General features: G+C 41.5%; 1 protein-coding gene across 1 annotated transcript in view; it reads left to right on the top strand.

Moving 5' to 3' along the window:
• ZBTB20 (zinc finger and BTB domain containing 20) overlaps window positions 1–11,747 on the top strand; it is a 28,408-nt gene extending 16,661 nt beyond the window's left edge. Inside the window, exons 2-3 of the mRNA XM_066572098.1 lie at window positions 3,494–5,104; window positions 10,255–11,747. Coding sequence (XP_066428195.1) covers window positions 3,514–5,104; window positions 10,255–10,673 — 2,010 coding nt within the window. The 5' untranslated portion in view covers window positions 3,494–3,513 and the 3' untranslated portion in view covers window positions 10,674–11,747. The remainder of the gene's footprint in view (window positions 1–3,493; window positions 5,105–10,254) is intronic.
• The last annotated feature ends 3,252 nt before the right edge of the window (window positions 11,748–14,999 follow it).

Raw genomic sequence — 14,999 nt, 5'->3', positions numbered from 1 at the left:
GTAAAAAATAATGCCATTTATGAAGTGGCTCAGTTGGCTTTCAGACCAGCTCCTACACCACAAGGAGCATCCTAGTTCAGTTCCTATAGGGGAGCTATTCACATCACTCTTGCAAATGCATACAAATCTTTTTTTTGTAGCCAGGATGAATTTCAACTGCCTGTTTTCATTAAGTTTGCTAAGGATTTCCCTAAATTCCTCCCATGTTAAACTATGACAGGACCAAATACACTGTGGCTATACTACTCTTGATTCCCACATCCAGGACCTGAGAAGGGCTGCTGAAACTTATAGATGAACCTTGCCCTTCCTCCTTTCTGTACATGATTTGTGGGTAAATGGCAGAATTCACATTCCCAGGAAGTCATTCAGTCTCATGATGCATGTCACACCTTTCTGGAAAGGAGTTGTCCTAAGTGTGAGAAACAACTGATAACTTTGAAAATTTAAAAAGGTTTATTAAACCTTAACAAAAATACAACAAAGGACTACATAAGGAAAAAGCTGCAGGACTGGGAACTGCCATCATAGATACCACATGGCCAGTTCATCTTCAAGATGGATGACCAGTGTTTTATACCCCTGGGGGTTGCATCAGCCAGCTCTGGCTCCTCCCAAAGTCTGTCTGTCAGTTCTTCTTTGCCATTTATCGGTGGAGACTGCTTTCTTGTAACTTGATTGGAGATCAGGTGTTGCCATGCCACACCCCCTATGCACCAAGCTTTTCCATTCCCGGTTGCCCCATGCAAGGGGTGCGTGGCATAGCTTCTGTTCTATACAACCCCGGCTGTCTGGTGGTCACAACACGGGAGGGGGGGAAGGGAACCATGGGGAGAACAGAGGACATCTAAACTACTGTAACATAACTATACATCACTAAAGCTTTTCTTAATATTTACACAATATTTATCCCTTAGTTGTGGCAGCCAGTCATCTCATTACCGTCTGTAACACTAAGGATGCATTTTTCAGAGTTTTGCTCACAAAATTAATTTTATTTGCCAAGGAGCATAGTAACAAAGTAGCTTTCTTTTCTCAAATCAAGTGACCTGTCTGTAGCATCTCTGGTGTGTGTAGAATATTCCACATTGTGCGTATTCAAGATAGGATTTTTGGGTTATTGGGTTAGACTGCTGCATATTTCTTATTATTATCAAATACCTTCTTTGACAGACCTGAACATAGAGATGTCTTTATGTAAAAGTGAGTCCTAGGAGCAAACCAGGTAGTCACTGGTACTACTCAAAGATAGTGGGTAGCTGTACAGTCACTTGCTATGGCCTGTAGTAAGTCTTGAAAAGAGGTGTCACCTATTTATCAATAATTTTCCACCCTTCTGTTGCCCCAAATCTATGAAGTTTTTGCCAAGGATTCTGACTTTGTGTGTAAATACATGCTGGATTTTGGATTCTTGTATGGTCTGACATGTTTGACACGGAAGCATCTGGAACTGCCCTGGAGGCCTCTGGAGAATTACTCTATCCGGAAGGAGGAGGAAATACATCTCTTCTCTACATTATTTTGTGTGATAATAGTTGCAATGCCCTTGAAGGAAAGTCTCCCAGTTTCTAAGATGTTTTTCTAGTCCTATGGTCAGTCCCATTAAAGAAAGAAGTTCAGGTTTCCTGGCTAAGCTTATGAACAAGACAGATGAATTTCACAACCTCCATCGTGATGTTAGTGATTTCTTCCTTGTTTCTTCTATGTGAGCATCCCCTCAGCATGCTAATCACACATGGAAATTAGTAACCTTCTGGTACAGGTTGGTTTACATCTGTTAACATGGGACTTCTTCAGACAGCTTGGCCCCTTTGTGATTTCCAGTTCCTGACCTTTGTGCTTCCCTTTAATCATCAGCTACTTCAGAGAATTAAAATAACCGCTTGTGTCCCTGGTGGTTTCTCTTGGAACCACCAGAAGAGAGGGTGCTTGAGATGTTGCTAGTGAATAAATGGGAAGAAAAAGGCAGAGCAGGGAGCATGCCATATTTGCCTGCAAATTGCAGTGAAAAGTGTTCAACTGCCTGTGGATGAGATGTAAAGCATTCCTTCGGGTGGGGCAGAGAGACATTGCTGGGCTAAAAGGCCTGTGTATGCCTATCAACTGCTTCCAGTGCTATTTATTTGCTCTTACATTTGTTAGACAGTGACAATAAGCTAGTTTCATTTACTCACACTTACCAACTTCTATTTTTGGATGCTCACACATTACCAAGTTATTGTGGCAATAGTGGTTAGATCTTTGGTGGGAATATGCATGACAAAATGCCTGTAAAACCAGTGGCGATTTAGCATTACTTTGCCTAATTTTCTAGAAACCAAGGTGCCACAAGTACTACAAATGCTTAAAAGAATTATTAATAGTGTTTTATTTGTTTACCATTCAAGGGACAATTGATACTTTATAATTAAAAGGTGAAATCATAGTTTCTGCCTGTCACAATCCAAATAGATGAAAATCTGGTGAAGAACAGGAAAGGAAATGGGAAAGCAGTGAAACCAAAGCAAGCAAGATGAAGATGGGGAACAGTGGATTGGGAGATTAAGAAATTTCTTTTTAGTCACTTGTAAATTTTGAAGATTATGTTAGCTCTGTATCCAAATTGGTTAGATGCTTTTCTGAACTGTTCTCTATTTAGATTATTCAGTCAAACTAAGACAAAATCTTCCTTGGAGTAAATGTCTGTAATATTCCAGTTTCTGTCAAGTAAATAACAGCAGGAGAACATTTGTTTTTATATGATGGCGGTCTGGTGCAAGTCAGAACTTGGGATATGCTAAAAATGAAGGGGACAGCTCATGTTAACTTCTTGCTTTGGGTTCTTTCAGAGAACTGTTTGTCACTATTGGGTAGCAAATGTTCTAAACCACAACCCCAGACAAAACTCTGCGTGGGATTTTAGGAACATTTGCAGCCTTAATCTTGAACCAGATTTGGATTTTACAAAGTGACTGCCAGGTTTTTTTGATACAAGTAACTATACTGTGAAACTTATGATCTAAATTCCTTAAAATACCAATCTAGATTGAAATAATATTTTCATATATACTCTTTGCATTAACAACTTAGGGTCATTACAGATTCTGATCTCTTCTGGCATAAATCCAATCCACAGCCTAAAATCCAGCTTTAATCCATGTGCTCAGTGTTTACAATTGGCTGGCTCTAAGCTTTTTAAAGCCAGATAAACTGATAGGAGGTCCAAGACTCAGGAGTATGATTGGAATTCAGGTCCAGCTACACCTGTCTTCATTTGGTTTTGTCCAAAGATTCAGGACTTGAGCTTCTGGAAATGAGTAGGGAAGTTTACTTGTAGCCTTACAAAATGATGTGTTGTTACCAATGCCTCTGTGTGTGGTTTTTCCAGTGCAATCAGTTTTGTTTACACAGTGGGAAGTTACCATTGCCAGCACTCTCACTCTGGCCCTGCAGAGGACAAGACTCATTCTGTTCTTTTTTTTTTTGTTTGCCTTTGTCACCTGCTTTGCTCCAGGTAACATCAGTTGCAAGGGGATGACAGAGCGCATTCATAGCATCAACCTTCACAACTTCAGCAATTCTGTGCTCGAGACCCTCAACGAGCAGCGCAACCGTGGCCACTTCTGTGACGTGACGGTCCGCATCCACGGGAGCATGCTGCGCGCCCACCGCTGCGTGCTGGCGGCTGGCAGCCCCTTCTTCCAGGACAAGCTGCTGCTGGGCTACAGCGACATCGAGATCCCCTCAGTGGTGTCGGTCCAGTCTGTGCAAAAGCTCATTGATTTCATGTACAGCGGGGTGCTGCGGGTGTCCCAGTCAGAGGCCCTCCAAATCCTCACAGCTGCCAGCATCCTGCAGATCAAGACTGTGATTGATGAGTGCACAAGGATTGTCTCACAAAATGTGGGCGATGTCTACCCAGTGATTCAGGATTCTGGCCAAGAGACACCCAGGGGAACACCTGAATCAGGCACCTCGGGGCAGAGCACTGACACAGAGTCTGGCTACCTGCAGAGCCATTCACAGCACAGCGTGGACAGGATCTATTCAGCCCTCTATGCCTGTTCCATGCAAAATGGCAGTGGGGAGCGCTCGTTTTACAGTGGAGCTGTGGTCAGCCACCATGAGACAGCCCTGGGACTCCCCAGGGACCATCACATAGAAGACCCCAGCTGGATTACCCGGATCCATGAACGGTCGCAGCAGATGGAGCGGTACCTCTCCACCACTCCAGAGACCACACACTGCCGGAAGCAGCCCCGCCCTGTCCGAATCCAAACCCTGATGGGCAACATTCATATTAAACAGGAGATGGAAGATGACTATGACTACTACGGCCAACAGAGGGTGCAGATCCTTGAGCGCAATGAGTCTGAGGAATGCACTGAGGACACTGACCAAGCAGAAGGCACTGAGAGCGAGCCCAAAGGGGAGAGTTTTGACTCCGGTGTCAGTTCCTCCATTGGCACTGAGCCTGATTCCATGGAGCAGCAGTTTATGGCTGGTCTGGGCCGGGATGGGCAGCAAGAACCTACTCAAGCAGATCAAAATGATGTCCCTGCTGATGGCACTCAGCCGCAGCAGCAGCAGCAGCAACATGTAGATGCCAACTCTTCCTCACCAGAGAGAAGCAATGACATTGAAATGGACAGCAAAGTGCTCACAGTCAATAACAGCACCGAAAAGGGGGCTTTGCAGCCTTCTGTCAGCACATCTGTTGCCCAACCATTGCCAACCACACAGATCTACTTACGCCAGACAGAAACCCTCACCAGCAATCTGAGGATGCCACTGACTCTGACCAGCAACACTCAGGTCATTGGCACAGCTGGCAACACCTACCTGCCTGCCCTTTTCACCACGCAGTCTGCTGGCAGTGGCCCTAAGCCTTTTCTCTTCAGCCTGCCCCAGCCTTTAGCTGGCCAACAGACACAGTTTGTGACAGTGTCCCAGCCTGGCCTGTCAACCTTTACTGCCCAGCTGCCAGCCCCACAGCCCTTGGCCCCGTCTGCGGGCCACAGCACAGCGGGTGGGCAAGGCGAAAAAAAGCCTTACGAGTGCACTCTCTGTAACAAGACTTTCACCGCCAAACAGAACTACGTCAAGCACATGTTTGTACACACAGGTAAGAGTGCTTCCCTTTGGCTTGCATGTGGAGCCACAGAAAGCCCTTCACAACCATGTACTTAGATTTTGTTTACCAGCCTGCCAGGCCCCAGGATAAACAGAAGGGAGGGCTTATCCAGGGAGCTGGTGTCACTGAACACTTCCTGGCCTTACTGCACTGAAGTTGAGTCCCTGCAGAAAAATATAGATCCCAAATAGGGGCCTAACTGTGCAGGGTGGAGAAACAAGTTAATTTCTCTTGGTGTAAGATGCATCCTGCATCCATCCAAGGAAATGGTGAGCATTCATTGTACCCTGCAAGCTGACCAGGCAACATTAAGTGGATGAGAGGAAACTAATAGGTCATAAAAAAACTATATCTACTAAGAAAGGGCATCCCCCTGTAGGTTTTACAAATATGGGGTTTACAGATTAAGCTAAAGTACTGGTGAGGTTAGGGCAAATTCATTACTGGTGGAGCTGCGCCAGTAGGTCCAGGCCCGGATGTTACACACACTGCCACAGATTTTTTTAGATCTCACATACTATTATAAGAAATTAAATCTAGGGTTTTGTCAGAAAGTCTTTCTGTACTTCACTGAAGCTAATTGCTGTAATCCCTTGTCTCTTGGTAAATCAGAGGCATCACTAGCTGTGCATACAGAAACGTAGGGTTCAGTGAGAAAATATGTAAAGAATATATGTGGAGCACAATGGAACACAATATCAGCATCTTTCTGTTTAAAACTACAGCTGCTTTAGTACATGGTTTATGGTCTGTTGAGATAACATAGGTAACCATATTTGCCACTGAGCCAAAACTGCCTTTTCTAGCTTTGCCAAGTTATGAGACTTCAAAGCAAGGATATGTATTTTAAATGGAGTTTCATGGGTTCAGGAGTGCTTTGCTTGCTTTAGCCCTTGGCTCTTCCTGCTGTTGGAGAGACATTCTAGTTTAGAGAAAGAGTAAATATTTCTTTTACCAAGCAGTGCCTTTGTTAACATCAGATCTTAAAATAAATGCTGGGTTTGTGATACATGGAGGAGAACCTGGAAACATTGCCCAACATGCCTCTCTCTTGGATGCAATAGATTTCAATTCCATGTGTATATGTAAACTTTTAACTTCAATTTACCTGTATTTATCACTTAAATGAAAAACTCCTCTAGATATCTACAGCAGACATGTACATATACATATACAAAAAGATCAACTTCTCAGGACTGGTACAAAATGTGTAATTGCAAGGATCAAGAGTCCTGAATCCCAATATTACCTTTGTGTCTGTTTATGTTCTCCATCTCTCTGTTGTGGATGAGGAGCTAAAATGCAACATAGATAGTGTTGGTATTCAGAAAAATATCCCCTTCAGAACACAGTCAAATATATCTGCTTGCATTCTTGTTCTAAAAGCCAAAAAGACTGTTTTACAAATAACTTCACTGAGATTAGGTACTTTATTTCCCCTACCACTGCACTTTGGTTTTGGAGTCAGATAAAGAATAATACTGGAAGTATTTTTCTGATCTAAAACATTCTTAGCTACTACTAGTAATACCAACCGAGGAAATTGATAGGCATCTTGAATCGTGAATTAATATTTTATTTTTGTGGGTCTGAGAATGCCCTAAAAAATGAACCGTGGTGGCAAGGAAAGATTTGGGTAAATAAATCATTTCAAAATTCATTTAGGAGCTAACTGGCTCCTGAGAGAATAATTTCACCTTAATCTACAGAGAGCAAGGCTTCAAAAAACCCTCCTATATGCACAAATTATCATTATGTGTGCAGCTCCAGAGAAAGTCTGTCTGCTACCTTGTCTAGTGCTGGACAGGATCATTACAAAAATTGAGGGGAGATACCTGTTCCCACTGTCAGGGTGACTTTTCCTTAGGCCTGTTGAAAGAAGCCCAGTAAAGTGGCCCTGGAAAAGATCCACAGAAAAAATGAGAGGTTTGGGAGATGCAAATGTTTGAATTAATCTTTCTGTTTGGAGGGCTCACAAGAGAAGTCATGGAAGAGCCTAATCATTAACCTGAATTCAGTAACTTAAAGGCCTCTATATCTCTATATGTTTTTATGCTTCCAAAAACTACAGTCTGATTAACTTTCCATGCAACAGAAACCAACATCCTTTTCTTCTTTCACATGGCTGCAAGCATATTAGAGATTGCTATTTTTCCATGATCCATGTAGACTCACTTTAATATATCCCACAATATTGTGGAAATACAGTGCTAGAGTGTATGCAGTGTCTGCACTTTATAAGACACCATTGCCTTTCCCACATATCACACTGTGATTAATACTGGATTAAAGGCTGCAAAAGAGGATCACATGCCAAGGGGATCAAAGCAGAACACCAACATTGCTGCCTCCATACCTTTCTAATTTGGTGATAGGATGGCGATGGTATGAGGCCAAGTCATTTGAGGAGTGGCTGAGGTCACTTGCCTTCAGCCTGGAGGAGATTGAGGGGAAACCTCATTGTGACCTACAGCTTCCTTATGAGGGGAAGTGCAGGGGCAGGAACTGACCTCTTCTCTCTTGTCCAGTGATAGGACACAAGGGAATAGCATGAACCTGTCTCAGGGTAGGTTTACATTAGATATTAGGAAAAGGTTTTTCATTTTTTGGTAGGGGTTGGTGGGCACCAGAACAGGTTCCCCAGGGAAGTGGCCACAGCACCAAACCTGGCAGAGTTTGAGAAGCTCTTGGATGATGGTCTCGGGCTCATGGTGTGATGCTTGGGGTGGTGCTGTGCAGGACCAGGAGGTGGAACTTGATGATCCTTGGAAGTCCCTTCCAACTCAGGATTCTATGATTCCATGACCTCAGTGTCAGCACCAAGTATCCATTACGGTTAGGGTTCAGAGAGCTGCAGAGCCTACATCACCAGGAGCACAGGGGCTAGAAAAGGGAACCATGGCCAGGTGCTGACGTTGCTTCTTCCCCATTCCAACTCAGGATATGCTCTGATTCTATTCTTCTAATCATCCCATATTGCAGTTTAATACCAGCCAAATACAAAATAAAGAAGCAAAAGGAAGAACATGCACATTTTAATTCACTGAGCAAAGTTTTCTCTGACTTTAAAATGAAGAATCATGGGAATAAAGAATCTACAGTGCTCACTTAGGAAGCACAAAAATTTGCATACAAAAAAGAAAAACTAAAGTTTTGTAATTCTTTAGAGAGGAGAAATCCCAGGAAGACTTTGAAGCTGAGATTAAAAAGCCACAACCCAGTATATCTTAGAAACATAAGCAGGCAAAAATTAACATATTTTTATAGCACAATCTTAACAGGGTCTAGAGTGGAGGAGATCAACTTAATACAAACTCTGGGACATATATTGCCCAAGGCAAAAATGAGCTCCGTAAATACAATCAGCCTCTTGTAAGTTAATCAGACGTTATTCTAACTGACACGCTATCATTTTCCACATCACGTGTCATGCTTATTGACCTGTCTACACACAAGACAGTACTGTGTGTGGCAAAGCCATCAGGAAAGCAAGGACTAAGTGTTTTGAGCAAATGTCTTTCACCAAGTAGGGACAAACTCCTCACGAGCACAAGGAAGAGCAGCAAGTGGATTTCATTGATGGATGTCACTGTCATACATGCAAACCATGAAATAAAAAGAAACAGAGACTTGGGGGAGATAAAAAAGTAGGTTTTTCACATCTAATCCATTTTAATTATCTCCTCTTAAAATTGAGTTTAAGTAGCATATGGTAATCTCACTATACAATGAGTGAATTATATATTACCACAGGCATGTCTTGGTCCCTGAAGATTGACTCTTCAGGATTTAAAACAGTTCAAAACAGACTGTAAAAAGAAGGAAGCAGGATGTCTTGTGGAGAAAAAATAATGAGAAATTGCAGAATAACCACAGGAAAATAATTTTCTCGATCAGTGAAAGTGAGGATCATTTCAATTCTCACAGAGCTATAGTACCATTTCTATCCCTGACAGCTTTGGGGATGATGAATTCCACACATGAAATATACCACAAGTGATTCAGAAGGCAAATTAAAAGTAGCTTTTGATGGGGCATTCAGGGTGTTAGTTGTTGGTTACATTATCAGTGCAGCAGCATATCATGAAAACATTGCTTGATACCATGAAGCATGAGACCATGCCTTATCTTTCAGAACTCTGAGCATGAGGAGGATTTAAGAGTAGTCTGAAAAAAACAGTATATGTGCTCAGCTAAGTATTTTTCCCAGTTTATCCTTGTAGTCATTGGTTTGTCTGAATATGATCAGAGTTCAATTATATGAGTTTCTGTAATAAGTTTTACAACAGTCCTGGGAACACAAGGCAATGTGGAAGATTACATACATGTTTTATCTCCCTAGTTTACCTCATAAGATGTTTGATTTAACTGGCAGTCAAATCATTCAAGTTTCCTGTGTCTTACACTGGAAGTTTATCTGTTAGGTTGCCCTTTGCATGCTGCTGGCTGGCCTAGGCAATTCTGTATCCTGAGGTTCCCTTTTCCAGTACTCCTTGTACACGCTTCAGCTGTGACATTTGACCAGAAAAGGGAGCAACAAATGTAAACATCTTATAAAGTGTTGGATTCCTCTGACAATCTCTGTCTCTGCTCTCCTGAGAAATTGAAGGCAATTTGACCAAAATGTGTCTGGCCCAGGTCAGCTGTCTGGTAATCACTGATTTGTCCCTTTTTTTATTGCATGCTGGTAAGGAAACAGAAGCACTGGAAGGTGAAGTAGCATGGCTGAGACCTTCCTGTCTAGAAATGAGCATGAGGGGCAAGACAGGAGCACAGACAGGAGAGGCTGTGCCATTGAAACTGAGTGCAGATGCCAGGACCTTTTAACTCTAGTCCTGTCTTTGTCAGTGTCTGCCTAGTGTGTGAACTTGAAGAAATCACCTGAGCTCCTTTTTACTGTATGTGGATAGGGAATTCCTGCAGCCCCCTTTGTAAAGCATTTTCAAACCTCTGGTTGCAAAAAATGCTGTGTGTCAAAACACACTGCTTGACAGACTTACTCTTTGTTAGCCAGAGCACCTCTCCAAAGACCCCCATGAGGCTTACCATTAGTTTATTGCAAAGAGTTCTACTGAACTGGTTTAATTTTATGATTTTTTTTTTGTCTGTCTCTCTGTGTCTCTCTCATTGGTACTGGGCAGGTGAGAAACCACACCAATGCAGCATCTGTTGGCGCTCCTTCTCTTTAAAGGATTACCTAATCAAACACATGGTGACACACACTGGTGTGAGGGCCTACCAGTGCAGTATCTGCAACAAGCGCTTCACCCAGAAGAGCTCCCTTAATGTGCACATGCGTCTCCACCGCGGGGAGAAGTCCTACGAGTGCTACATCTGCAAGAAGAAGTTCTCCCATAAGACCCTGCTGGAGAGGCATGTGGCTCTGCACAGTGCCACCAACGGCACGCCTGGAGCCACCGGCACCGGCGCGAGGGCTGTCCCCGCCGGCGTGGTGGCCTGCACGGAGGGGACCACGTACGTCTGCTCTGTCTGTCCAGCTAAGTTTGACCAAATCGAGCATTTCAACGACCACATGAGGATGCATGTGTCAGACGGATAAGTAGAATCTCTCTCTCTCTCTTTGTTATGAACAACAAAAATAGAAACAACAAAAAAAGCTATGGCACTAGAAATTAAGAAATTATTTTTGTTTCATTTTTACCTTTGTTTTCCTCCTTTTTTTGGGTTCATTTTGTTTTGTTGTTTTTTGTACTACATGAAGAACTGTTTTTTGCCTGCTGGTACATTACATTTCCGGAGGCTGGGTGAATAATAATTTTCCCAGCCTCCCTCGGATGGTGGCCTTAAGGCCAGGTAGTGCTTCATGAGCTCCACTGGTTGGATCTCTAGCTACTGGCCTCTAAATACAACCCTTCTTTACTACAAAAAGCAAACAACAAAAAAAAAAAAAAAAAAAACCACAAAAAAATTTTAAAAAACAGACAAAAATAATTAAAAAAAAATTTTTTCTCACTTGTGAAGAGCACTACAAATAAAGAAACAAAACAAAATATATTACAAATCTACAAGGCCTACTGTCGTTATAAGTACACCGCTTGCAGTGTTTCAATGGACATGATTCACATTGCTGACCGCTTTTGGACTTCACAGTTTCCAGTTAGAACTGTGGAATATTTTGCTTCTGGTTGAGCAGCAACCAGAGGAAACAAGGCCCTGCTGGTTTCCACCATGTGTCTGCTTTCGCACACACACATGCATCCACAAACACACAGAAAGGGCTGAGGGGAATGCGAGGCAGTGTGGCTTGGATAGTGTGGAGTCCCTGCAGGGTGAGGAAAAAGAATCAGAGGTTCCTCACCTGGATTCTGCTCCATCCCTCGCTGTCCAGCGCACCCTCCCCGCTGCTTTTCTCGTACCACCACCACCTTATAGCAGAAACCAAGAAGATTCAGACAACGAGCAACGGTGGCTTTTTTGTAATTTATTCAGTGTCTTCGCTGAGCACAGGGCCTCAGCACAATCAAGAGGGACTTTCACAGAAGGCAAAGAGAAACACAGAGGAAAATCAAAGACATCAGAGGTTGCAACCTATGGATCTAGGTACAAGAGAAGGGTTAGTTCCCACAATCTTTGCAAAAAAAAATAGTTGCATCAGGATTTATTCTTGTGGAAGAAAGAGGAATAGAGGGTGGGAGGGGAGGGGAATAATAATTAAAAAAAAATAAGAGTTGTTGGGACTTTTTTAATTCAAAATTTTATAGAGGGGCAAAAGTGACGTTTACCAGATAGAATGCTGATTTTTTTAATATATTTACAACAGTATTTGTGTAAAAAAACAAAAAAAGTGAGATTGTTAAAAGTAATTTTTCTTTGTTTTCTTTTTTGTTTTGCATACACTGCCACTAATATCTTCTCTTTTATTATATATATGAATATATATAAAAATATATATTTTATTTTAAATTGAGACTGTTAAGGTTAGCTAACCTGCTTCCAGATAGAGGGGGGGAGGGGAGATGATCTTGATTTTTATTTTAAAAAAGAGGAAGGATGTTTTCTTTATTTTCTTTTCTAGTATTATTCTCTCTGTTTTCTAATGGAATCAAGAATTGCCTGGGTCGATGAGGGGCTCTGTGAAGTCATCTGTGAGGTTATCTACTAGTGTTTGTGCATCCTGCAGTATCATTTGAACTGCTACTTTGTTTTTTTGAATTATATGGTTCTCTTTTTGGCTCTTACCAAGCTTCTGTTGTTTCTTTTTTGGTTCCATCTCAGAATTTATTTCTGCTGAAGGATGTTTCCTTTTGAGAAAGAGATTTTTCTAGCAATGTTCCCTTGTTTTTGGGGATGATATAAACTGTAGTCTTTCTTCTTTGAAAAAGTAATGAAAGTTTTAAAGTGTGTAATAACTAGGATTTCCCTTCTTTTTGGTCACTGGACAAGAATTAATCTGCTGTATTTTTCTCTCATCCCTGCCTTGCTCGCTAGAGAGCTTCCGTATTTGTGTGGGAATCTGATCCTGCCCCCAGTAATTTGTGCTGATGCCAAAACAACTTAAAACATTACCATTGCAAATAATCTTCCCTTCATTTGCAAAAAATCTGACTGAAGGGCCACATCCCACATTCTCTGCATAGACAAAGCTATGGAAGGAATGTAGGATCAGTGTGAAAGATTGATTCCTGATCTGCATATATATGTTGGTGTTTTGTATTTTGTTTTATTGTGTTTGGACTGGTGTTCTCCCTAGTTGTCTTCTGTGTATCTGTGTAAGAATTTTTCCCCCAAAGCCAACTCCCAAAGTACATGGGTCCTTAGTTCAGTTGGATCAGTGTTTTACACTATCTTTGTCTTGCTTGAAATCCATATGAGGACTTACACCAACTGCACTCTGGACTTCATATTTTAGGCAGAGAAGAAGCACCTAACAAAAATATGCAAAAAGGAAAAAAAGAAAAATTACTAGTTTAGTTTTTACTCGTGTCTATATTTAAATTAAGCTTTCTTAAGTTTACAAAACTTCTTGCTTGTGAACACTGAGCATTTCACATGAGACATTCTTTTATGCTGGACAACTTTCTGAGTATTGACCTGGTAGATCTCCATATACAATTTTGCATGTTCTTTACACCTGCGGCTTCTCTATCAGATGCCTGTGATCCAGTACAGGTAACTTCATCCACATGTTCTGTGCCTGTTCCATTAGCATTTATTTGGGGGAAAAAGCCTGACAGGTGGTTCAGTCTCAGAATCTTTCTGTGCCCTGCAAGGTACTGTTCAGCAGATCCTAAATGCTGAAGCCCAGATTCTTGGCTGCAATGTGCAGCATAGAGAGACCTTGAGGTGAGTGCCAGGGCAATTGAGTCTTTTATATGGTAACGCCTTTCTTTGTTGCCAACTTGTTTGGGTAGTTCAAGGAGCTGGAGAAGGAGCACAAGTACATTAACAAATATTATTTTAATAACCACACTGGTAAAAGCAACACTGGCATGTAAATCAAGATGCAGAAAGACAAAGCCCAAGACACAGAGGGAGAACTGATATCTGCCATTTAGACACACTAAATCTATACAGAAAATAAGGTTCTGGAGACTAGAATGCAGTAGAAAATGAGGAAGGTGAAGCTAGACAAAAGGATTGAAGGTTTTTCTTTGGGGATAGGAAGGTTTTTTTCTGAGATCGTTTGTATCAAAGAATATTCTCCCATATGAGGAACTAGTGAAGAATTTTACCCAACTTACAAATATGTAGCTGCTTATTTGTCATCTGAGGTCTGGGGAAAAGCTGTTTAATTTGCCATTGTGAACCTGGTGAACTGTAGTCAAGATGTAGCGTATTCTGGAATATACTTCTGATACCAGAAGAGATATGCCAGTAAACATGAAATAAGAATCAGGATCTACGTCCACCTAAATCCAAATACTATCCAAATTTTAATCCTTCAGTTTTCATCCTTCCCTAAATCAAAGCATTATCTTTGAAATGCCAATTTTTTAAGTTCTAATAAATCTGAAGTGAATTAAAGATAAGGAATGAATGAATGAATAAATGAATGAATGAATGAATGAATGAATGAATGATGCCAATTAAAAAAACAATAAACATAGTTCTTAAAGTAAAGCAAAGGCATACTAACTAGACTGAATTCTAAAATGCTTGTCAAAGAATTTAGGCCTAGGTCTTCAGAAATGACTGCCTGTAATATAAACTGATTTTGTTGGGCTTCCAGACTTGATCTTGTAAAACATGGAGCAACTTGCAGCATGACTGCAAATGTGGCTTAAAGTACTTGTCAGGTCATTCTGAATTTAGAAGCTCAAACATAGTCCCCTTTATCTTTTAAAGTGTTAGATTCTCTTTGGTAGTTCTTCCTCCCATCTTTGAAATACTTATTTGCTACTTGGAAACAACTATAATATCTGAATGTTACAGGTATATTCAAGCTTCATATATTCTACAATATGCCTTTGCAAAAAGAATAGCAGTCACCGTGATCTGGAAACTGCTGCTGACAATGTTTGAGCAAATCTATCTCAGTATGCTTGAAAGGCTTCCTTCAAAACACCTGGTGAAATGATACAGATAAGAAAATGCAGACTGTAGGACACATCCTTTTGTTGAAGCATGCAATATCCTGCATTCCTTGAGCTTGATTCTCACTTTCACTAAAGCTCTCTTTATATTGCTTTGGTGATGGAAAAGGCCATTAAATAGAACATAAATTCAAGCTTACAAGTCAAGGCCTCTCTGCAAGGCATAAGTGCAATAAAGGAAGCCTTAGAGTGAATGAGAAGTGCCTTCTTGTACAGCTGCTGAGGCTGGTGAAGTGAATTGGAAATGTAGGACTGGCTAGAAGCAGATCTCCCCTGTGGTCCATCTCACCCAATACTGCATCTCTGCCATGTGGCAAGTTAGAGATTATTTG

Source organism: Molothrus aeneus, chromosome 2 (genome assembly GCF_037042795.1).
Source record: "Molothrus aeneus isolate 106 chromosome 2, BPBGC_Maene_1.0, whole genome shotgun sequence".
NCBI lineage: Eukaryota > Metazoa > Chordata > Aves > Passeriformes > Icteridae > Molothrus > Molothrus aeneus.
This window is presented reverse-complemented; position numbering and strand designations above follow the sequence as displayed.